This window comes from Octopus bimaculoides, chromosome 14 (genome assembly GCF_001194135.2).
Source record: "Octopus bimaculoides isolate UCB-OBI-ISO-001 chromosome 14, ASM119413v2, whole genome shotgun sequence".
NCBI lineage: Eukaryota > Metazoa > Mollusca > Cephalopoda > Octopoda > Octopodidae > Octopus > Octopus bimaculoides.
In genome coordinates this window covers 979,172-1,002,762 of record NC_068994.1, presented here as the reverse complement: position 1 = coordinate 1,002,762, position 23,591 = coordinate 979,172, and the positions used below count along the sequence as shown (strand labels likewise).

The 23,591-nt window shown below is 38.0% G+C and overlaps 2 protein-coding genes across 3 annotated transcripts in view; one reads left to right on the top strand and one right to left on the bottom strand.

Annotated features, from left to right (window-relative positions):
- Positions 1 to 19,623, bottom strand: LOC106872612 (tyrosine-protein kinase Mer). 2 transcript variants are annotated; one of them, XM_014919651.2, is made up of 21 exons: positions 19,356 to 19,623; positions 16,996 to 17,082; positions 16,475 to 16,531; positions 15,520 to 15,598; positions 15,160 to 15,386; positions 14,123 to 14,246; positions 12,693 to 12,791; positions 12,483 to 12,550; positions 11,532 to 11,700; positions 10,604 to 10,815; positions 9,607 to 9,724; positions 9,390 to 9,437; positions 8,462 to 8,610; positions 7,988 to 8,189; positions 7,122 to 7,306; positions 6,361 to 6,436; positions 5,675 to 5,736; positions 5,262 to 5,476; positions 4,345 to 4,482; positions 2,784 to 2,963; positions 1 to 2,019 (listed from the first exon to the last, which is right to left on the bottom strand). In XM_014919651.2, exons 1-21 carry the CDS (start codon positions 19,515 to 19,517, stop codon positions 1,758 to 1,760), a joined length of 2,919 nt encoding a protein of 972 aa, XP_014775137.1. In that variant the 5' UTR covers positions 19,518 to 19,623; the 3' UTR covers positions 1 to 1,757. The 2 variants fall into 2 exon arrangements, with proteins under 2 accessions (XP_014775137.1, XP_052828576.1); XM_052972616.1 differs by lacking the exon at positions 16,996 to 17,082.
- A 291-nt stretch (positions 19,624 to 19,914) lies between these two features.
- Positions 19,915 to 23,591, top strand: part of LOC106872613 (uncharacterized) — a 10,906-nt gene continuing 7,229 nt past the window's right edge. Inside the window, exon 1 of the mRNA XM_014919655.2 lies at positions 19,915 to 22,349. Within this exon, the coding sequence (XP_014775141.1) occupies positions 22,213 to 22,349 (137 nt within the window). The 5' untranslated portion in view covers positions 19,915 to 22,212. The remainder of the gene's footprint in view (positions 22,350 to 23,591) is intronic.

Sequence of the window (23,591 nt, the reverse complement as noted above, 5' to 3'; positions counted from 1 at the left end):
CTGTTTCACTGGTTTTATTCTAATCAAATGTGGTTCAAATATTTTATTTGAAGAAATAAAAATTGTCAGTGTTGTAGAGAAAGCGTTAGTAAAACCTTGTCCAGCCAGCATTTCAGAAGTATCCACACCAAATCTATTTTTGCTACAGTTTAAAGGTGAAAGATATTTCAGAAACCAAGTTTCTGGAAATATGATAATCACTCATCTATAATAATAATAATAATAAAATGAAACCTGATGAAGCAGACATTGAAAAGTTAATTTGTAACAAAACATTTGTTGTACATCAAAAAGCCCGGCACAAACACTGATCTTTGTTGGATATAGAAGTTTGTTAAACCAATCTAAAAATAATTAAATCAACAACAAGACTCAAACCTTACGTGTAAATTTGGTGGGAATACAAACAATATAAAGATTGGTCAATAGAGTTTGAGTCATAAACTTATTTCAATGGCAAAATATCTTTAAAAGTAACTTGTTACCCCACCTTGTTTAGAGCTCTTCTTTAAAATGTGATGGTTTTGACTTTCGTCAACCGAAATACAAATTGTAGCATATTTTATTTCATCTTATTTATTCTTTTTGGTAGTTTTTCAGGATCCAATCAAACCAAAAATAAAAAATGAATTGAAATTTGTTTTCATCGATGACTCAACAAATGTCATGTCTTTGTCTGATCTACATCAAGTAGGTGTGGTTGTTTTAATGTCCACATTGGACAAGGTAAAGAAAATGAAATTAAGAATATTTCAATTAAATAAAGTGGGTGGGGAGGTAGATGTGTCGAAATTTGTAAATTAGAAAAGATATAATGAAAGATAAAGAAAAAATAGGGGGAAAAAAACAGACAAGAAAGAAGTATTAAAACCATGAAAGATATAAAATGACATGGCAAAAATATTAAAATATACAGGAGAAATGATGTAAAAATAATGAGAGAAATTATAAAAACTACATAAAAGAAATATCAAAAGTATAAATATTAAAAATATTTGGAAGAAATTATAAAAAGATATGGCTAAAATGATAATTATAAAGCATGGATGGAATAATAAAAAGAAAAGGTTTCTATATTTTTACAATTTACAAAGGACTAAAAATTCCATCAGTAAAAATGAAGAGAATTATTTACACGTGTAATAAAAGAGATGTAAAAGTAAGAGGTCGTACAGGAGAGTTGTGGACTTCTCTCGGAGATCTTACAAATAAAGAAATTGAAAATATTTACATGAAACTTTCTCAGAAAATGATAATACGATTTCATTTCTCTCCCCAACAAACTCTAAATTTATGCTAAAATATATAACATCAATGTCAAAGTTCATCGAAATCTATAATTAATCAAGCAACTCATTAAAGGATTATTTGCTTGAAGAAACATAAACTTAGACATTAATTGCTAAAATAAAGAAATACAAAGTTTTCTTTACTTTCTTCTTTAGAAATTTTTCGAAAGTTTGTTTTAAAAACTAAAAAAAGATGAAACCTGACAAATCTTTCTCTAAAACCCTCCTCCATTTTCTTCTCAAATAAAATATTTGAACTTGAAAACTAAAAGAAAAAGAAAATTTTAATATATTTTTGTTGCTTTTGTAAAATCTCAGAAAATAATTAAAAATTCACATTTTTTTTTGTCAAATTATTTTGTTATATTTGTCTATCTATCCAACTGTAAACATTTTAAATATTTCACTAACTTGGCAAAAGGGTATATATTTTGCCAAAGATTGCTAAATTTGTTCCAACAGTCTTCTTTATCCAAAACCAGAATCGTAAACTTTCTCTTGAAAATATTTCAAACTGGTCAGAGTTGAGAGTTTGACAGAGACAGATTTGGGAAGAAATATACAGTGTTTCAAGGTAACATCATCTGGTGACTTATAGACATGTGTAGTGACAACCCTTTGTCTCTCAACAACTTGATACCGCCTGGGTTCAGGCTTCTGTAGACTCATGTCAGGTGACAAGTAATCCTCCTGTGTGGTGGCCTTCATCTCGATACAATTAGAGGATTTGCTGAAAGTGAAAACATTACAAAATTTAATGATTTGATTAAATGGGAGGGAAAAAAATCTATCCCAAAATGAAAAGATTTATTGTGAAGCTACATGGGTACTGTGAGATGAAGAATGCTTCCCTTCAAATATCCCCTACAACATCTAGGCTCTGGTATGTGTCCCTTCCAACATGGAGGTTCTGGCAAGATTCTTTCATTGAAGACCACCAGCTATCTCTACATGCATGTCTCCCTCCTCTTCATGCCAATGATGTTATCCAAGGTAAAGACCAAGGGCCGCCAGTGCATAGCCCCAGTGCTGGTGAATGAATACAGTCCCCAAAAGACACCCCTGACCCATCCACTCTCCTACCAATCCACCACCCTGAAATGGTGGGGCTTTATTTATCAGCTTTGAAAGAATGAAAGGCTAAGTTGACCTCAGCAGGGTTTGAATTCAGGGCCCCGTGAGTCAGAACATCCACCTCTCATGACATTTTGGTCCTTAAACAACAACATTTTAGATCATTTCATAATAAACCAATAAAATGACAGCCCATCCTTTGTTTCTCACCTGGAACAGAGCAGAACAGATGGTCCTCTAACAGGGGAAGCAGGGAGAAAGATCCTTGAATGGGTGAACTGGAATCATACATATGATGGCTGACACTTGATGAAGATTAACTGTGATATATCTTAATGTCAGTCAGATCTACTTATGACACATTACAGATATGTCATATGACAGCCACAAACATGCATATATAATAACAAGTTGTCTTACTTTGATTCCAATAATGGGCTGGCTGCAACAGTGCCATCTACAGCACTACATTCTCTTCTGCTCTCTAATTGAAGGTAACAATTCTCTTCTTCCATAAGTTTTTCAACACTCCAGCGTAATTCTGAAAACCCAGGACGCATGGTTGATTCTCTGTGCCAACAATTCTTCATTATGGAATAACTAGAAAAAAAAACTAGACTCTTGAAATTGCTCATATTTTATGTTTCAACTTTATTTTGAAGATAAGAAAGTTATTAAGAATATTCTGGAATTGAGGCATTTCCTTACAGTTCTGTTGGAATGTTGGAGATTCCATGAAGAACATAGCAACACTCAATCACACACACACACACACACACGTATTGATGATTTTTCTTTGAGTCTTATTTAAGTTCTCCTGAAGAGAGATCAAATCAGTTGCTAACAAAGCAACAAGACATTGCGAGTTAGGAGAGTTCCCCGTGTTTGTGAATATGTGGTTGAGCTGGTGTGTCGGTCGAACTGTTGATGCATACATCCAAGTGTGCATCTCTTCACCTGAAGAATCTCAGATGGAATATTTTAGGAATGTCTCACAAATCTTCACTGTGCCACAAATGTGTAGAGTTTATTAAATGCTGATTGGCTACTATCATGGGAGTTTTGTATTTCTAAATGTCCAGTCAAAAACATGAAACTCAGTAACAATCTGAGAATCTTAGAACACACACACACATGTGCGCACGCATGTGTGTGTGTAAGTGTGAGTGTATATGTTGCTGAGAAACATGTCCAAATGTGGGTCAGTGATGGTTTTGTTCCACAGATCACAAAATACAATGCATCACCTGTATCACAGGTATGTCACATGAGAAATATTACAGCAACATGACACATTTAAAATATATAAATATAGTTTGCATTTTAAATCATTGGTCACAGTATAATTCATAATAGGTTTCTCTTATTTCCATTTGTGGCTTCATTAGCTGTGTCAATGGCTATAGTTAAAGAGGGTACTAAAAGAGAATAAGAATGGTCAGTCACTAATGAAATCCCAACACAGGTTTGAAACTAGTCCAGCTGACCCTTTTTTTCACAGCCCTTGAAGATATTATATAAAGTCATTTACACCCATCTATCCAGACAGTATTGGCTAAAATCGGTAGATATATTCCATAATACAGTATTGTATCAAAATACTATTAGCATATCAATAATTTATCACTTCACACACAATAATATCACATATAGATATATTTTTATTTTGCACAATGACATCATCCACAAAACCTTAATTCATCTCTCATAGACATTATCATTTCAATCACAAACATTATTGTATTAGTTAAATGCATTATCACTTCACTCACAAAAACATCTTCACTTCAAACACACACACACACACACATACTCAACAACACCATCATTACACATACATGCATTACTATCCAATGCAGAAACATTATCATTCCACACACCAACATTATTATACTATACAGAAACATTATCACAGTCACCTTTCACCCTGTGAAACATCTAGCAGAAACAAACAAAAAAAAATCTTTTTTAAACTACATACAGTTTTGGTGAACAGTTTGGAGGACAGGACAGGCGATATCCTTGCTCAAGAGACTGATAGAGTTCAAGGCCATTTAAAGCAGGATAGGGGCAACTGCCAAACGAAGTCACTTCCCACATTACCACACCAAAGGACCACCTAAAAAGCAAACAATGAAACAAGAGGTATATATATATATATATATTGTATGTCAAAATTCATGTTGTATGGCACACAACAATTAATGGTTATGATTTTGATGGCGTTTGTCAGTTACTTGATAATTACAGAAGCACGTTAGTAATACAAGTTAAATAAATGAAAAGAATGATGAAAGATTAAAAAAGAAAATAAGAGAAAAGTTTCTTAGCTTAATGGTTGGACATTTTGCGTCACACACATATATATACATATACATACATATATATACATACACATACATACATATATATATATACATATGTATATATATATATATACATATGTATATATATACATACATATGTATATATATACATACATATGTATATATATACATACATATGTATATATATACATACATATGTATATATATACATATGTATATATATACATACATATACATATGTATATATATATACATACATATACATTCATATACATATGTATATATATATATATATACATACATATACATTCATCTACATATGTATATATATATACATACATACATATACATTGATATATACATATGTATATACATATATCATTCATATATATACATATATAGCTGCATATTAACTCTAATAAAATTTATCCAACATAAAATGTGACTAGGAAGGGTTTGGCAGAGTCCTACTACTTCAAGTAAACATCACAATTTGAAGAATGTACCAACCCACTCTCACACTAAACGTCCCGAAAGTCAAAGAAAGAAGGTTCCAAGCAAATCTACTCACACATCACTCTTCACAGTAAATATTTGGTCTTTCAATGTTTCAATGGCCATCCACTTATAAGGAAGTTTCTGTCTGCTTTTCAGGTGATAGAAGTCATTCTCGTAAACATCCCTGGCCAGCCCAAAGTCACATAGTTTGACCAAATCATGGGAAGATACCAGTACATTGCGGGCGGCTAGGTCCCTGTGAATGATCTTTTGAGCTGAGAGATACTCCTGAATGCAAACGAAGAATGATACGTTGACCTGATAATCCTTAATGGTACCCTAATACAAACAAGGATATATTAGGTTGGTTTTTATTCTTTAAAACACATCAAAAGTCATTTAGCAAACAAAATATTATTTTCAATATCAAAAATAGAGATCAATAATCAGGAGTGATCGATTAATAAAGCCTCCAGCACAACTCACCATCCCAATGGCAATCTGTCGAATGTATGACAACATTGTAGTGAATGTCATTTCTGGAAATTCTTGAAAAAGAAAGAAAGGAATCAGTCAAGTTGGTTTTGAAGGAATCCACTTCATAAACAACAATCTGAAAGAGTTTCATAAGAATTAAATTTAGGGAATATTTGTGACTGGGCTTCCCAGGGTAGCAACTGCAGGCTCTAGACAGATTATTGTTTTCTAATAGTTCAGGTAGGACACAGGTAACATATATGATCTTTGTGGAATTGGTGGCAGGTAGAACAGCACTTTTAACCATTTAAAGGATCTCTGAGAGGGACGGCCTGAAGAGAGGAACTAATTCTCTGACAGTAGACATGGTCCAAATGTTTCAATGAATACAACCAAGAAAGGGCCAAGTAGTGGGTGACAACAGTGTGGACCCTACTGAAGGTACCCAAGGATAGGTGGTGGTGAATGGTGATGGTGGTGGTGGATGTTACTGCAAGGAAATGGTACAAATGGATACAAAGACCCAGTATACAGTGAAGCCATAGTGTTAATAGTAAACAAACTGGAACTTGATGATAATTAGCAATCAAGTCATTTTACTCTAACGAAGCCCTGAATCTATGGTGCAGGGTTTCAATAAGTGTCATCAATGCATAATAAATATAATTAAATGAATAAATAAACATTATATATACCTTTCAAATGGTTGCTGCTGCCAGGCCCAGGATCATTCTGGTAACCATATTGGGTGGTTCTAGCAGTGTGGGGGTCCTAAGGAGAGAGAGGTTAGACAGGAAAGGGAGGGCGTAGCAGCAGTAGTAGTGAGGTAAGTTAGAGAAAGAGAGTGGCTGATTGTAATGGAGGGAGGGGGAAGACAGTAGTGGAAAACAAGGAGAGGAATTCATGCAGATTCACACACACACACACACACACACATATGCCTTCACACATAAACATAATCCCATTGTGGGACCAGTGAGGGGACCTCTTTATGGTTGCCCACCTGATAGAAATAGCACTCAAATCATACCTCTAATTACACTCCACCATCTTAAAAAGAGAAAGCACACACAATTGCTGTCACGCCTCTTCTACTACTACACCTGAGCTACTGAAGCTTTTGATCACAGGTCTGCTTATTCAAGGTTAACGTCTGGCAAAACAACAACAACAACGAAGAAAAAGACAAAATTTCACAACACACCCACACCAAACCCACACATATGCATAACCAGCAGATGCACATAACAGCAAACAAATGTTGGTGACAACAGCATATAACAGAGGTGCACCTAACAACAGGTAAATGCATGTAACAATAAACAGGTGCACCAACACATGAAATTCACACAGCGCAAGAACAAGGAAGTGTCTAATGGAAATTCTCAGGGATGAGGTCTCATTAATATCTGAAAGTGGCCCCCAATGAAACAATGATGAAGGTGAGCCCACTTACCTTGTCCCTGAACTTCCTCAGGTAATTCTGTAAATCCCCCAGTGGACAATATTCCAACACCAGAACCGGTTGGTTCCTAACACAGTAGTGACCAATGAGACTGACAATGTGTCTGTTGGAACCAAGATCCCTCATGGCACTAATCTCAAAGGACAGCATCTTTTTGTCATTGTAACTGGCATTGTCTGAAGAATTAACCAACAGCAAATAGATTCAGTGTAACCAATGGCAACCAAACAGTATTCCCTTCATTTCAAACAATTATCCTCGCTCATTTATAGAGGAAGAGTTTCCACCTAAATTTTATTGGTTTTGAACCTTAAACATTTTTTCTCTCTCATTTCATTTGTTAGGTTGAGATCTGATTAAAGATGTTATAGAATCTAATTTATTGAAAGGTTAACTATTCAGTGGAATCGAATGAATAAACGAACCCTCTCAACAGGTGAAGGGTTCCACAGTAAAGGCATCCTGTATTGGACACCTGATCATCACAAAATGAAAAAGATCAGCTCAAAGCAGACAAAGCTCTACATTCAATTAATGGCACCATGGCAAGACACCATTCTTCTTGGGAGAGAAAAAAAAATGGACCAAGAGAGTAAATATAAATACAGCCAGTTCAGGAGCAATAGATCTTTTGATTTAACATAGCCAAAAGACTGACCACCTACATACCATATGTGTCTTAGATCAGGCCTGAGGTGAAAGAGTAACATATCTTCTCCACACCACCATACCTTAATCATCACTAAGTAAAACTACCTGAGGTCAGACAGAAGCAATGTTTATATCCTGAGAACTGACCAAACCTCAATAACAAAATCATAAAGAAGTTGTTTTTTTTGTTGATTTTATTTTCTTACCTTTCAACATTTTGACAGCAACAGTAGTCTTGATACCTGGCAAAGTAGAACTGATGTATTTAGCCCGCATCACCTTCCCAAAGGCTCCTTCACCAATCACATCCATCAAGTGTACTTGATTCGGGTCCAGTACATAAGAGTCTTTGCACTGTAGGGATGGTTGTGCTGGGACCCTTTTCGCACAGCGGGGTTTCTCAATGTCCTACAATTAAAAACATTGCAATGCAATGGTGGCAAACTGAAGTGAGACTTACCTGTAATTCACCTGAAACTTGGCTGCATTGTGCACTGCATATATTATGCAATACATAGCTTGCACCCAAAGGGCTTGTAGGCTTGGGACAAGATTTAATAGTTACCCCGCTTAGTCTGAATTGACCAAGCAGTAATGAGAGACTAAAATGCGGTTAGCCTGTCTTTTATATATGAATGAAATGGTAAGACTAATGAATCAATGGTGGTGATCCAACTTACCTTTGTATGGTGACTTTTACCACAAATAGAATGGACATTCTTGTGATGGTTAATCAAGAGAAACATTAGAGTGACCACTAAAGCCAGCAACATCAGTGAGATAGGGATGACCATGGTAAGTAGGGTGGACACTTTTACATCAAAGGGATCTGTATAATAATAATAATAATAATAATAATAATAATAATAGTTTCAAATTTTGGTACAAGGCCAACAAATTGAGGGGAGGGAGTAAGACGTTTATGACCCCACTTCTCAACTGGTACTTTCGACCCTGAAAGGATGAAAAACAAAATCGACCTCAGCATCATTTGAACCTAGAACATAAAGATGAACAAAATGCTGCAAAGCAATTTTTCTGGTGTGCTGACAATTCTGCCAGTTCACCCAATGGTTTCAAATTTTGGCTCTGGGCCAGCAGATTTTGCAGGGAAGGGGAAGGCGATTACATCACCCACCCTAAAAGGATGAAAAGCAAAATTGACCTCAGTGGAATTTGAACTCAGAATGTAAGGAACTGAAGAAATGCTGCAAAGCATTTTGTTCCATGCACTAACTTCCAGCTTACCACCTTAACAATAATAATGATGATGATGATGATAATAATAATAATAATAATAATAATAATCATCTGAAAGAAATGGAGAAATGTTTGAAAGACAAACATCTTGAAATAGAGGTAACCAGAATGTAGAAACTGAAAATAATTCTTTGGCTACAATTAAAAAAAGATGTCAACAAATATAAGAGGGAAAACTACAAAACTTTCATATGGCAATGACAATGATGATGGTGGTGATGATAATGATGATGATGGGATACATGATGAAGACAGCAACAAACAATGATGAGAATGATGATGATGATGATGATGGCAAGCAGTGATAAATGTCATCATAAACAAAGAACTATGACAGAAATAACTCACAGAGCGTTGCCACAAACCTCCTCTCCACAGGATCCAATGCCATAACATCTGTAATTAAATAAATAAAAAAAACATTGAATTAATTAGCAAATATTCCAAATAAATGTTGACCCAGCCACCAAGACCCCTATTGGCAGACATATTTTCACATCTCATCACCCGTGCAACATGTCCAAACATTAACAACAACACAAACGAAAACAAAACAATGACTTACTGTCAGGTTGCAGCAGAATGACATTTGGTTGACTGAGGCCCCCTTTGGAGACTGTCTGTACAGTTACTTTGTACTGGTAGCCATGTTGTAGACCTTTTAGGACACAGGTAAGGGCCCCCTGACAGAGAAGATAAGGAAGATGAAAACATGTTAATATAAAGTTAGATGGAGATTAAAGTTTAAGTCGGACCCTGTCAGATGTAGGAGAGAACATCAGGGAATGAGATAAGCAGTGGGCATAGATTGATAGCAGAGTGAGCCCAAAGTTCAGCTAAATCTTTCGGGGACTCCCCCACAGCTATAAACATGCACATGAAAGTGAGGTAAGGTTTGAACCTTAGCAGCTACTAACCTTGAAATGGCTTTTCTACGGCTTATATTTTTCTTCCTTCTCCTCCTGCTCACGATCATCATAACCTTCATTATCAGTGAACACAACAAAGGAACCTCTATGTAGTTACAAGGACCACTAGAAATAATAACCAAATTTTCATCCTTTCACATTCTACCAGTTTGAAAATAATTATCTAGGTGACCAAGTTAGTAGCAGATGTGGATACTCTGAGAGCATAGCTGTGAGAATAAGATAAGGCTGGGCAGAGTTCAGAGAGCTCCTACCCCTGCTTGAAATTATGAATGAACCCCTCATGGTACTTGTAATTGCTGGGGGCCTACAAATTTCTCAATTTCCTTCTGACAGTATAGTTTACCTATATGGAGGTGACCTTCTGACCTAAAGGGGGTGAATACATTGGTGTCTTGATAACTGATTGAACTTCCAACCATTAACCAATCATTTGTGAACTGAACGAGGGATTTGTCTGCCAGGCAAACCGATACATAGAGAATTATTCAGCAGAGACCCAACACAAAGGTTAAACTAAGATTTGAACTTATTGGCTATAGGCCTGAAAGCCAACAACTTAACCCCACAACCAACGTATTTTATATTTTGAAATAAAACATATCTACAAGAGTAAAATAATAGAAAACATACTGGTGGAAGTTGAATTCTAGCCCTGTCTGGTTTTATGTAAGGTGCCTGTAGAAGGGGCACCAGTTTCATCCAAGAGACCAAGTATCCGGTGATTGGGTTTCTGTTTGAGAGGTGGGCAGGCGCTTTCCACTTAATATGGATAATTGAACTGTTGCTTCCATTTCTGTTGACTTCTGCTTTCCAGGAATGGAGGTTACGGACGGATTCTGGAGCTGGTTAGAAAGAGATTATATATAGATATACTTCGTGTGTGTGTGTATAGGTGGGTGTGTGTGTATGTACTTTGGGCATTATTACACAGAATTTCGTAGGTGGAATTTCTAGACAACTGGCGGCTGAGGTAATAGCAGCAATTTCTTTTAATAAGATCGACATAGAAAAAAAACAGATCCGATTATTTAAGAGTTACTGCAAGGGACACCACTCTGTTAATGAGTCCACTGCTGTTACTGCATGGGTTGTTTACCCTGGCGTCTGCAACGAGTAGTTGAAACTAGACGTTAAGTGTGAGGCGGGGTGGGGCAGTGAGAATAATAACAGCTGGTATGGTGAAGTCGAGTGGGGTGGGAGTGGAAAAGGGAAGCAAAACCCTGGAACTCCTCAACCAGAGCCCCACTACCAGATCTCGTTTAAAGTCATACTACTCAGTATTACAACCATCCATACATCCCTCCCTCCCACTCTCAATTCCTCTCCCCATCCCTCCTTCCTTTTAAATTCTTCATACTCAGTATTACAGCCATCCGTATGTGTGTGTGTGTGTGTGTGTGTGTGTGTGTGTGTGTGTGTGTGTGTAATTGCAATTGTTTTTGTTTATTAATGAAATAAAAGAAGTATTCACGATATAGATTTTATATTTATTACATGTATACTTACTAATAATTATATTGCTAAATAGAGAGAGAGAGAGAGAGAGGGGGGTACTTACCACAATGAGTGTAGCTAAAATTGGTGAGTGTGAAGCAAGAGGGTGTGGTGAAGGATAAATTTACTGGACTACTGAACTGGTTAAACTGCTGGTTAGTGGCCATCAGAGATAAATTGTAGCGGTCAGAGAAGTGAAGATCCTTTATAGTATATTCTGGTTTGAGGGGCAACTGAGGAAAAAAACGCAGAGATATTATTAGGAGAGACACAGACATAAACAGACTCTTACACATATTATCGTTCATCATCATCATCGTTTAACGTCTGCTTTCCATGCTAGCATGGGTTGGATGGTTTGACTGAGGACTAGTGAACCGGATGGCTGCACCAGGCTCCAATCTGATTTGGCAGAGTTTCTACAGCTGGATGCCCTTCCTAACGCCAACCACTCTGAGAGTGTAATGGGTGCTTTTATGTGCCACCAGTACGAGGGCCGGTCAGGCGGTACTAGCAACGGCCACGCTCAAATGGTGTTTTTTACGTGCCACCTGCACAGGAGCCAGTCCAGCAGCATTGGCAACAACCTCGCTCAAGCAAATTATTGGTGATATTGGAACTGCAGAATAAATACGAAGGAAAGGATGAATAAGAAGGAAAAATCAGGAAACTCCAGAGAATAAGGCACATAGAAATGGCACCGATTGTGGCTGGTGCACTGCAAGCAGTTAATAAAAGGTTGGATGCATGGCTTGAGAAGCTAGGAATTACCATCAGAACAAGGCTGACACATAAAACAGCCTTGTTAGGAACAATGAAGATTCTAAGGAGAAAGTTGAAGGAGAAGGAAGGATCCAAAGGTGTAAAAAAGATGGGCTGGTCATGGCTGGAAGTTCTTTGAATGTGATTGTTCAAACAGAGCTGATCTGAAACTAACCACCACCACCACCACTACCACCATCACCACTACCACCACCATCACAACCACTATCATCATCACAGTAATTATACTCACCCCAAGGTTCTTTGAGTTGAACTCCTTAGTGGAGGAGGTCCATTTGAGTTTATAGAAACAGCTTTGGTCTGAGAGTAGAAGAGAAGACAGGATATCAGTGTGACAATGGCATGTTACAGTGTGACAGAAGTGTGCTAGTGTTATGTGACAGTTATGTGCCATGGAAAGGATGTCAACGCAATGAAGATATGAAAGGAAAACATTATTCACCTCGTTTCGTTTGCCATTTTATTTTGGCTGTAATAGTGTCTTCATTCAGGGTGTGCCCCATCAGCTCCAGCTTGTGGATGGGTTGTGGTAAGGGGTGGTCTGGAAAAAAGAGAAAGAAGAGGAGGAGGAGTGGGGAGGAAGTGAGAAATAATATACAAGGATGAAGTTGTTGCTGTTTAGCCCTACAGCAAATTTTATCAAATAGTTTCCAGATATGACTGTCCCACCTTTTTAGTTTCAGCTATTCTACTTCCAAGACTACACTATCCCATGAGTAACTATTTTTCTAAGAGTGTGATTTAAGGGGTTTTTTAGCTTCTGTTTGTAAAAGGTTAATCATAGTCACTACATGGCTGGAAAGGCCAGACGTGCAGTCCAAAACAGACTGACCATCTCCATCTCTCTTGAGCAATGCACAACAGCCAGTCACCCACCTCTTCTCTCTCACCTCAATCCAACTGCTGCACCACTACTATAATGGTCAATTCTTTTATTCAGTGTCTGTCAATTTTTGGTCAACACAAGCAGATCAATGGATCGACCATTGGGTCACTGGTGGCAATACTGACAATGGAGGATGGAGAGTTGTGACCCTCAGGGAAAGAATAAATACCAGAAGGTGTTTTTGCTTCACATACCAGTTCAACAGCAGCAACCTTTTAACCTACACACACACACGCGCGCGCGTGTGCACGCATCACATGCTGATTGGTTTTGATAAAAGAGAATTCAAATCGTTGGCTCAACTGAACTCTGTACTCACTAAATTAGCATGTAAGTAGTAGAGTATTCGACAAACATCTGTACTCTAATGTAAAGCTCCTGGGCACAGCATGTGGCAACATGGATCCTTTGAATTACAAGTTCAGCCCATTCAATAGAAAAAAAATACCTTCAATAGATTGAACAGCGAGTTCAAACCCCAGTCCACTTGACCACTATATCCTTACCAATGACAATATCCTTTCATTCAAATTCCATCACTTAAAGGAGGCCATAAGAGTTGCAGCCAGCCTCCCACTTTGTCTTACCCAGTTATCAGCCAAATTAAGAATTTATCTTGGACCCTAATCAGTTCAGTATTTGCCATTGTTTGTGTTATTTTAATAAGAAGATTACCTAGTAATGGTATCTGTCTCCTCCCTCTTTTCAGGGTCTCAGGCTGGTTTCTCAGTGAGAGGTTCTTATACTCTCTTTCACAAGTTTCATTTTTAATCCTGCTTGGTGTCCACAAACCTTGCTCACCTTTTAAACTAAATGGAGGTTCATATCAGTTGCTAATTATGAAATGATCTCTACTGGGTTGCATAATACCTCTAGCATAAAGTACCTGACCTGACACATGCATTGAGTATTTGGTGACCAAACTGTCCTTGTCTTGATTGTGTGTTGAGCACTTGGTCCTTAAAGAGTGACCAAACTGTCCTTACCTGGTATGTGTGTTGTCCATGTTGTTGAGCCCATACCAACAACACCATGCTGGCTGACAGCTGTCAAGCGTAGAGAGTACCTCATATTGTTGTCCAATTTCACTGGGAAAAGGGGACGACTGGTCTACAGGAAAAGTGAAAGATTGGCAGTCAAAGAGAAGATACAGTTAGTGGAGAAGAGGAGTTATAATCTAGAAGACAGGCAGAGGCTGTAAGGTGTAGATATCGGGCACAATCAGTTATTGAGGGGTTAGGAATAGGGGACATCAGTTGGTGTAAGAACAGCTAAAAATAGGGAACAGACAGTTGGTGTAGGTTGAAAGATAGAAAAAGAGGACAAACATTTATTTCTTTATTGCCCACAGGGGGCTGAGATAAACAAGGACAGACAAAGGGATTAAGTCGATTACATCGACCCCAGTGCGTAACTGGTATTTATTTAATCGACCCTGAAAGAATGAAAGGCAAAGTTGACCTCGGCGGAATTTGAACTCAGAACGTAACGGCAGACGAAATACCGCTAAGCATTTCACCCGGCATCCTCAGATTATTGTCATTTATTTCTGGATCAGTCCTGATAAAAGACATTCCAGCTATGACCACCATTTGTCAGGAACTCCATTGTCCTCTGTGTCTTTTTCTTTATATGATTAAAAGCTATAATTTGTGAGAGATTTCACAGCAATTCCATCCCCACCCAGCCCACTTTCTTTTAAATACTCCCCTGCCCCCAACAATTTCAAATATCCAGGATCTTATCCACCCTATTGTCTATGCTTTCCCTACAATTATTAAACCAACAGAATTTCAGATTCTTTTACCAACCCTTTCTGTTCTAATACGGCAGGTCACACAGTGAAGGACATTTCGCTGGTATTTCTGACAGGTCAAAAGACTGTCTATTGATGTTTATAACTAGAGTGTCTTTCCTCATAGCTTTGTTAGGCCAAGGCTCACTTGGGGCCACACCGCAAACTCCCTGAGAACCTGAAAGGGCTATGAACATTACCTTAAAAGTAAAGCTCTTCTTTACTTACATTTGCCACAACATGCCATTTTTGGTCATCGTTTTGTTTCACCGAGACCAGAACAACAATAGGTCCAGGGGAAGGCTGTTTGTGGCTATAGGTAATATTCCAGTAAATGTAGTAGATAGAATGAAGGAATAACTGGTCAGTCCACCACATGTCTTGTTTACAGATGATGTTCGGCCCAATAAATTGAATGCCAGTGGAATGGTTCGCAGAAGACAAAGTTCCCATTTCTAAAAGAAAAGCAGTAAAAACAAAGAACAATCAGTTGTAATTATGGATTTACTTAATGAGGCATAATTAATTATCATCTCACACTCAGGGAGTCACTCAGCAAAACGTGCATAGCAAAGTTGATTTTCTCACCCTGAATTCTGTCGTTGTTGTGGATCCATTCCTTCAAATACTGAATCAAAGCACATGTTTTACGGCATTGCTGTGAAGGCTGAAACAAACAATAGAAATATAAGACGGCCAGAGAGGGAGGGAAGGAGAGAAGAACAGACAGACAGTGTGTGTGTGTGTGTGTGTGTGCGCACAACTTAGTGGTTAAGGTGTTCAGCTCTTGACTGAAAAGTCATCAGTTTGGTACCCAGTGGCACACTGTGTCCTTAAGCAAGATACTTTACATCACTCCAGTAGTCTAATCAGCAGGCAAAATATGAGTTGTGCCTGTGATTCTAAAGAGCCAGTTTTTTCCATGGTTCCTATGACCTTCCTCACAGCAACCCCTTTACACAATGTACAGGTGACAGTCGACTGTGGCACCAGCATTAGAGAGGTTGTCATGTCTTCAGACTTGAGTCTTCTCTGGATTACATTGTCTTCACAGTAGAGGATGCCTTCTTTGTCAGGGTTAAATGGAGTAAATAGGTAGCATGGGGGTATGTTAGTGATTCCCTTTGACTCCTGGTGGATGCCACTTCTGCACCACTCAGGGTCGTCTATTTGGGTAGTCATTGATGGTGAGGGTTTTACAAAACTGGAGTGCAAATCCTATTTCAACCCCTTTTATGACACAGGGGGAATGTCAGATCTATTCTTTGACATACTGGTCCCCATTCAACTTTAGAGCAATATGAAATGAAGTGTTTTGCTCAAGAACACAACACACCACCATTCTGAGAATTGAACCCACGATCTGAAGATTGTGAGTACACCACTCTAACCACCAGGCCATGTACCTTCACAAACAGAGTAAAAGTTGAATTATATTCTCCAACAACAGCCATAGCCAGAACTTATTAAATTAGACCAAAAAGAAACTAAAATAGTTTTCCGTTTAACCCAAACTAGTTCCAATAAGTTTTACAGAACTTACGCAATCTTTCAGACATGTTGCTTCAGTTTTCTTCTTCCAATGACATGGTAAGAGAGCCTGTTAAATAAGAACACTCAAAGACAGCTAAATAGGAATAGTCAAAGACAGTTAAAACATTATTACATTTTGGAAACTATGACGGATCTTATTGGCAGCAAATATGCGTTTTCCACAAGAATTCCATTTAAAAAATCTAATTAACCAATCATTGGTTTTGTTTCTCATTGCTGCACCATTAGTTCCAGTTACCAACACCATGTAATCTCCCTCTCTCTCTCTTTACCAATCAATCTATCTAACATTATGTCTTTATCTGTTTATCTGTCTACCTCTCTTTATTAATCTGACTTTCTGTCTACTTATCTCTATCTTGTCTGTCAGTTTACCTATCTCACACACACACACACACACACACACACACACACACACACACACACCTGCCACTCATTTCTGCCTTTTGCTATGGAAGCTAATCTATGGAATTCCCCCGGAAGAACAACACACACCAGAACTGAACTCACCTGATGGCAGATGTCATCTTGACAGTAAAATGGTCGGTAAAGGTTGTATGTAGCTAATTCTCCTTCCATTGACTGCTGGACACCAAACTAGATAACAGAAATAGAAGCTAAAACACACATAGATGAAGGCCTCACGTGAAAAATCAATATTACAATTGGAGAATGACAGATTGGAATGTGGGGACAAGGGCAGTTTTTTCACAATGTTCTTTGTCTATTGAAAGGCACTGCACCCATAACCTTCACTGGAGTTCCCAGGTTAGTGAGTTTAATGGGGTTTGAAAGTATTGAACAACCACTGGAAAAAGAAAACATTGGTAAAGACATAATTCCAGGCAGAATACATTCCAGGAAAGGACGATTATGAGAAGCGATTAGTGAGAGGTGGACAATATGGGTGGGGTAATGAGGAGAGAAGAGAAAGTTGAATAGATCTGTATAGGCATCGTATGAAACCTAACAGCTGGGAAAAACAGAGGCCATAGTAGTGGTAGTAAAAGTAAGGAGAGGACACATCATGTCTAAAGGCCAGAGGTTAAGACGTGTTGGTGAGGAATTGTCTCAGTCGTTGGCTGGTACTAACCCTATCAATCCCAGGATGAAAGGCTGATGGGGACTTCAGCAGGATTGGAACTCAAAACAGAAGGTCTGGAAAAACTACAACATAACACCTGGTCATCAGTCTAACAATTCCGTAATGACTAATCGAATCAAAATAACAAGGAACTTTTTTAATGATTGGCGCACTAAAGAATTTTTTGTACGATGAGGAAAACAGTAAGGGAGACAACTCCAAATTATTTCTTGTAATAGTGTTGATTCTCTGCATTAAATCTGTCCATCGCTATTTGAGATGGAGTTCTTGAGTAACTAAGTCATCTCCAGATGATAAACGATAAGATGATACTATGGAGACAGGTAAACGGTACACAGTGGTTGTCTGCAGGTGCATTGGATGGTTAAAAAGTGTAGCTATGGTTGTGCAGGTAAAGACTTCGTTTCGTAACTAAGTATTTTTGCGTTCATTCCTATAACACAGCACCTTGGCCATATGTCTTCTAGCAGACTTGGCGAGCCCAATATTTTGCGAAGGGTATTTGGTAGACAGAAGCTGTACACAAATCCATTGTATGTGTTTATCTTTTGCCCATAAACACTGTCGAGAACACTAAAACACAAGTGCTTTGCAAATGAAGTCCCTACACACGTTTGTTTTTCCCTCAGTTACAGACACTCCCCTGTTTAACGATCTGATTTACTACTGGTATAAACTGATTGAAAGTTAATCTGTCCCTCTCTGAAGAACATGAGTCTATTTAAGTCATCATCCTAAGGAATTGTATTACCTGTTCTTAAAGGCAACCTGTTGAACAGCGGCCATGTAAAATAGTGTTCGATACACAAGCAAAACGAAACACCTGCGGTATATTTGAGTTCGAAAAGATTTAGTAAGCATCTACTTCAACCCTAACCCTAGCACAAAATAGATAAGTATACGAAGTTTGAAAGTCTTTCGGTACCAAAAACACTACATAAAACATAAATGAAAACTGGTGCCCGCGTTTTGAACAAGATCCCCTCCCCTTCAGTGATCGATAGTTGAGAGGTCAACAACAAATTGTTCGTACTATTGAAGGATGGCGATAATGGGCAGTTTAAAAGAATGTCTTCCTTAAACACAAGTAGACACAATTTCTGGTTCAAATGAGAATCAATCGACGATCTTTAATTATTCTATATGGTACTAATTTAGCTGAATTTTAGTACAATGTGGGTCTTAAGAAGAAAAACATCAATTCGCAAGATTTATAAAAACGTAAGCAATCTTCAAAGATGGCGCCTATTTAATCACGTGACATGGAAACTGGAAAGAAAATATTTAATGACATGTAAGATTCATTGAGGTCTGTTTCGAGGTCAGTGTGAATTAGGGTGCTAAGAAGCTAATATGATTGGATAATACTTGCTACACGTGATCAGCGTCACGTGCTCAAATATAAACTTTATCTTTATCCATTCTTCCTAGGATTGAACCAACTCTCATATGGCAATAGAGAAGAAAGAAGCGAGGAGGACAGCAATATATTCCGACAATATTGACAAATTATCGATAACTGGGCATTGATTAATACTGAAATAAATATACAAGGTCTTTTCTCGTAATGAGGGGAAGGGAGCTGATTAACTCGATTTCAGTATATTACTGGTATTATTTTATCTACCTCTGATGCATACAAATTGGGATCGTTATTGCAGTGTTATGTTTAAGTGTCATTCGTGTGCTGTGTTGATCCGTGAAACAAGACTCAATACAAACAATTTATAGAGGAGGGCGAGATGAAATAAAGATGGCGAATTACCTTAGCGAGACAAAGAGCTGTACAACGAGCCTTCACTACAGCAGATTGCAGGTCGTCTGCTTCATTGGTTAAATTAGCACCAACCACCGAAAATAGATAATATTTGAAGAAAATCCACATGATAAAATAATGGGAATCCATTGAAATATTTTTTGTTTTCATCAAGATAATTATTTCTCTTGTTGTCCAATATATTCAGTGTAAAAACCATGAACTTCTTGAAACAGTAAGATATTTCGACTGTGGCTTCTCTTCGCCTCTGCAAAGACTCATGGGTAATCAGTGTTATTATGCAAATACTGTGAAATGTTCTACGTCCGGTAAGTGACCAGCCTTCCCCGGAAACTGAGAGGGATTAAATGATAACAGGGCCAAAGTTGTTTGATAAGGAGAACGAAATTTTTGTCAAGTGTAAAATTTATCTGCTAAACCACACTACACACAGAAACATCTACGTATATAGACGAACACAGCACGGGCGCCAGGTATTAAGACTTTTTCATTAATCCATCGTTAATTGTCCAAATGTACCAACCAGCCCTGAGCAATAACTTGGGAGGCATACAAGAAACGGTCATTGTAATATCTAGCAATGTAGCAGAATCGTTAGTACAGTGGACAAAATGCTTGGCTGCAGTTCATCTGCCTTTACGTTCAGAGTTCAAATTCTGCTGAGATCAACTTTGGCTTTCATCCTTCCGGGGGTCGATAAAATAAGTACCAGCTACACACTGGGTCGATATAATTGACTCATCCCCTCCCCTGGACTTGCTGGCCTTGAGCCAACATCTGAAACCAATATTTTGCAATTTTTTGTTTTGTATTTTCCAACGTCCCCCCCCCTCTCTCTCTCTCTCTCTCTGTATTTAACAACTCTGGATGGTGATAAAAATAGATATCATCCATCTGCTGGTGTTTATTCATTTGCCGCTATCATCAGATTCGCGCGACCAAACTCTATTCTCGCCTATCCTAACAAGGGACCAACACGTAACCGCTCAACCGAAAAGAAATAGCAACTAAATTTCAATTAAGTTCCAACATGCAATCTTGACGAAGAAAAAAAAAAACAGACAGATAAGACAATGTAGTCCTAGATACACTATTCCCGAAAGGAAAAGCGGGATGGCCAATGTTTTTGTTTTTTTAATCAAAGTCAACTTCTGCACTTCATTGTGTAAAGATTATGGGACTCTGTGCACAACGTTACGGCGTTGAAGAGGTTGCTTTCCGGTAATCGCCTAAACTCATTATGCTCTAAGTGGCCCTCCATCCTTTAGGAATCGATAGAATATTAATCCTGGGATCGATTCTTTTCAAATTCTTTCTGTCATTTTCTCTCCTTCTGGAAGAAATCGATTGTGTCCAGGGCTGGAAAAGATCTTTCATCTCCAGGTCTAAAACTGCCAAATTCAAAAGTTACGATGACACCCCTGCAAATCCATCAAGGAACTTGAGGATGCATAGCAAGGCATGAAGAATCATACATTTCTTATTTGTAAGTTAATTATACTTTTTGACGGGAACGATGGGAGGAGAAAATTGTGGAGAACATTAGAGGGGGAGAGCCCAATGTAGGGAGACGGGTGTATGTAGGGCTGAGAGAAGAGGAAGCATATGATGGGCTTTGCTTGGGGCATCGGTTTAACGGGTGAAGGGAACTCCATTGAAAGACAGTTTAATCCCAGCGAAGACACAATAATCCCTGGCCAATAAGACAATGGATTGTTTCTGTGAATATTCCACAAAGAATGGGGGTGGGAGCTGGATTGACAGACGGACGGGAAATACCTTGTGGTATTTACCGACATCAATTTACGTTCTGAACTGCAATGGAATTTGAATTTCTTGCTGGTGACGTCGTTAAAACTACCAGTCATGTACTGGGATCCACGTTTCCCTCTCCCTTATGTGTGCTCTCCTGTCAAGGTAAATACGAAAACTACTTTCGTTTCAAGATCTCGAGTTCAAATTCTGTCTGGTTTTTATCTGTCATCCCTCATGGGGAGGAGTTGCAATAAATGATGTACCAGTAATAAACGGCGGTCGTTTCACTTAGTTTTGTTTCTTCCCTAGAATAAGTCTGCTCATGTCAGGAATCCGTTTTCAATAGAGAGGTTAAATGTTCGTTCTCACCGTAAACTAGAAAAATTAGCGAACTGTATTTGGCAGAATATTAAAGATATCGAGATGAACCTCACCGACAATCCATCCGTGACCAACATATTAATTTCTAACATCGACAGAGGGCAACGATTTGGAGGCGAGTACAATCTATTAAATCATCCTCAGTACTTCACGTGTACTTTATATTCCATGTGACACACTACTGCCAGTAGAATATTTTGTAGGCTATGGGCTGACACTGTATTTGTTGACTGTCGTTATCTTTCAAATATATTACAGTGAACCTAGTGAGCGCGGTTTCAATTTCCAGTTGGAATCACGACACATCATTCTATTTCACCCCACTCCACTGATAAATGGCCGGTACCCGCCTCTCTTCCCCAGCTAGAAGTAGTGCATATCTCCCTCAAATACCACTCAAACCCTCTCCACTTAATTCCTGTGGACACTAAACACACGGTCATTCACTCGGACTCCTTCCATTGTCCTGTTTATTCTTATGTAACCCACGTCAACTGTAATGGAGCAATTCTACAAAGTTATTTCAACCGTGACCATCCCGTGATTTTTTTGTGAGGGGGTAAGACCAAATTCAAATCGAAATTCTTTGTGCAATTGGCCAATTTATCTTCCACACACATCAATTGAAATAGAAAAATTCGATGGAACACAAAAAAACTGTTTGAAACTATTTGGCCACTCTCACGAATAATGGACTAGTCTGACTCTAATGTTCTCGTTCTCTATATGGCTACCACCACTCACCGTCAGTAATGGACTCGTCCCGCTACAAACGTTTTCAATCTCCAACGAACAACTACGAGAAATTCAAGTCGTCAGAAATCCACGAATTATTTTCAACTCAATGTAAGTCCCTTCTTTTATTTACCTTGTCAGTTTTTGTCTCTCCCCTTTTACTTTTTCCCACTGCCTTTCTTTTCAGGTTCCTTCCAGCCCTTTTTAATCAGGTGGAAGTTCTTTATTATCGTCTGCAAAGCCCATTTCCTCCATGTTTTACTAAAACTTCAGCTTTTAATGGTGTTTGATTAAATGTTTTATTTGTTGAACAATCACTACTCCCTCCGTTGTCAGAAAGCGCATATCTCCTGTGGCCCCCTGCTCTAATAAGTTTATCTAAATATACTTTATTTCGTTATTAAATCTATCTAAAACAGTGAAATATTTCTCTTCTGCCACCATCAAAGACTCCCCTATTTGTTAATATTTTCGGCGGACTTCAGCGATAAGATGTCTCACATAAATTGTAATTTCTCCGTTTTGACGGGGATTGTTCATATTTGATTTTTTTTTCTCATGGTGCCTTTGAAAATGATGCGGTGGAGTTCGACGAGCTGCCACCAGGAATCGAACTTAAGGACTTGGAGCCTTTTATGAGATAAAAAAAAGTAAAATTGTCTGGAAAAAAAAGGAACAAAAAAGAAGGGAAAAAAATGTTTTGTGTTATAAATATATAAAAAAAAAGAGAAAAAACTCCAGATAATTAAGAAAAAAGAATAGAAAAAGTGAACGATGGTGAGTAGAAATCGTGTATAGAAACGTTGAAATGGTACTGGATGGGAATGGGGTCCCATGAAGCCATTTCATTATATAACATCTCATTGTCATTCGTTTTATATTTTATGTCCCCATTGTAATGTTGTGGCCGTAAGTGCCGAATAAACAGAAAGGTTCCTTTGAAAATGTTCTGGAGCATCTTTTTAACAAAAGTAATTTTTCGAAAAATGCTTTCTTTTTTTTTTCTTTTTACCCTCCCCCCCTCTCCGCCATCTTCCCATCTCTCGACCGATTTTGGTCGAATTTTTGTGGGCTTTTACTATGTTAAAAACAAATTATTTTCAGGCAAAAAGATGTGTGATTAAAGGGAGGTTTGTCTGTTGTTTCTAGCATGTCGCATGACCACTTTCCTCGTTCCTTTCTCTCTCTCATAAGTATTGATGTTTTCCAGTATTTTCCATTTTCTCAGCCATTAAAAAAAAAAAGTGTTTTTGAAAATTATAATTTTTCTCAACCTGAACCTTACCGGTCGTAGAATACTCTAGAAAAAACACCCAAATCTCCCATAAATCACACCTTTCCGTCAGAAAAATA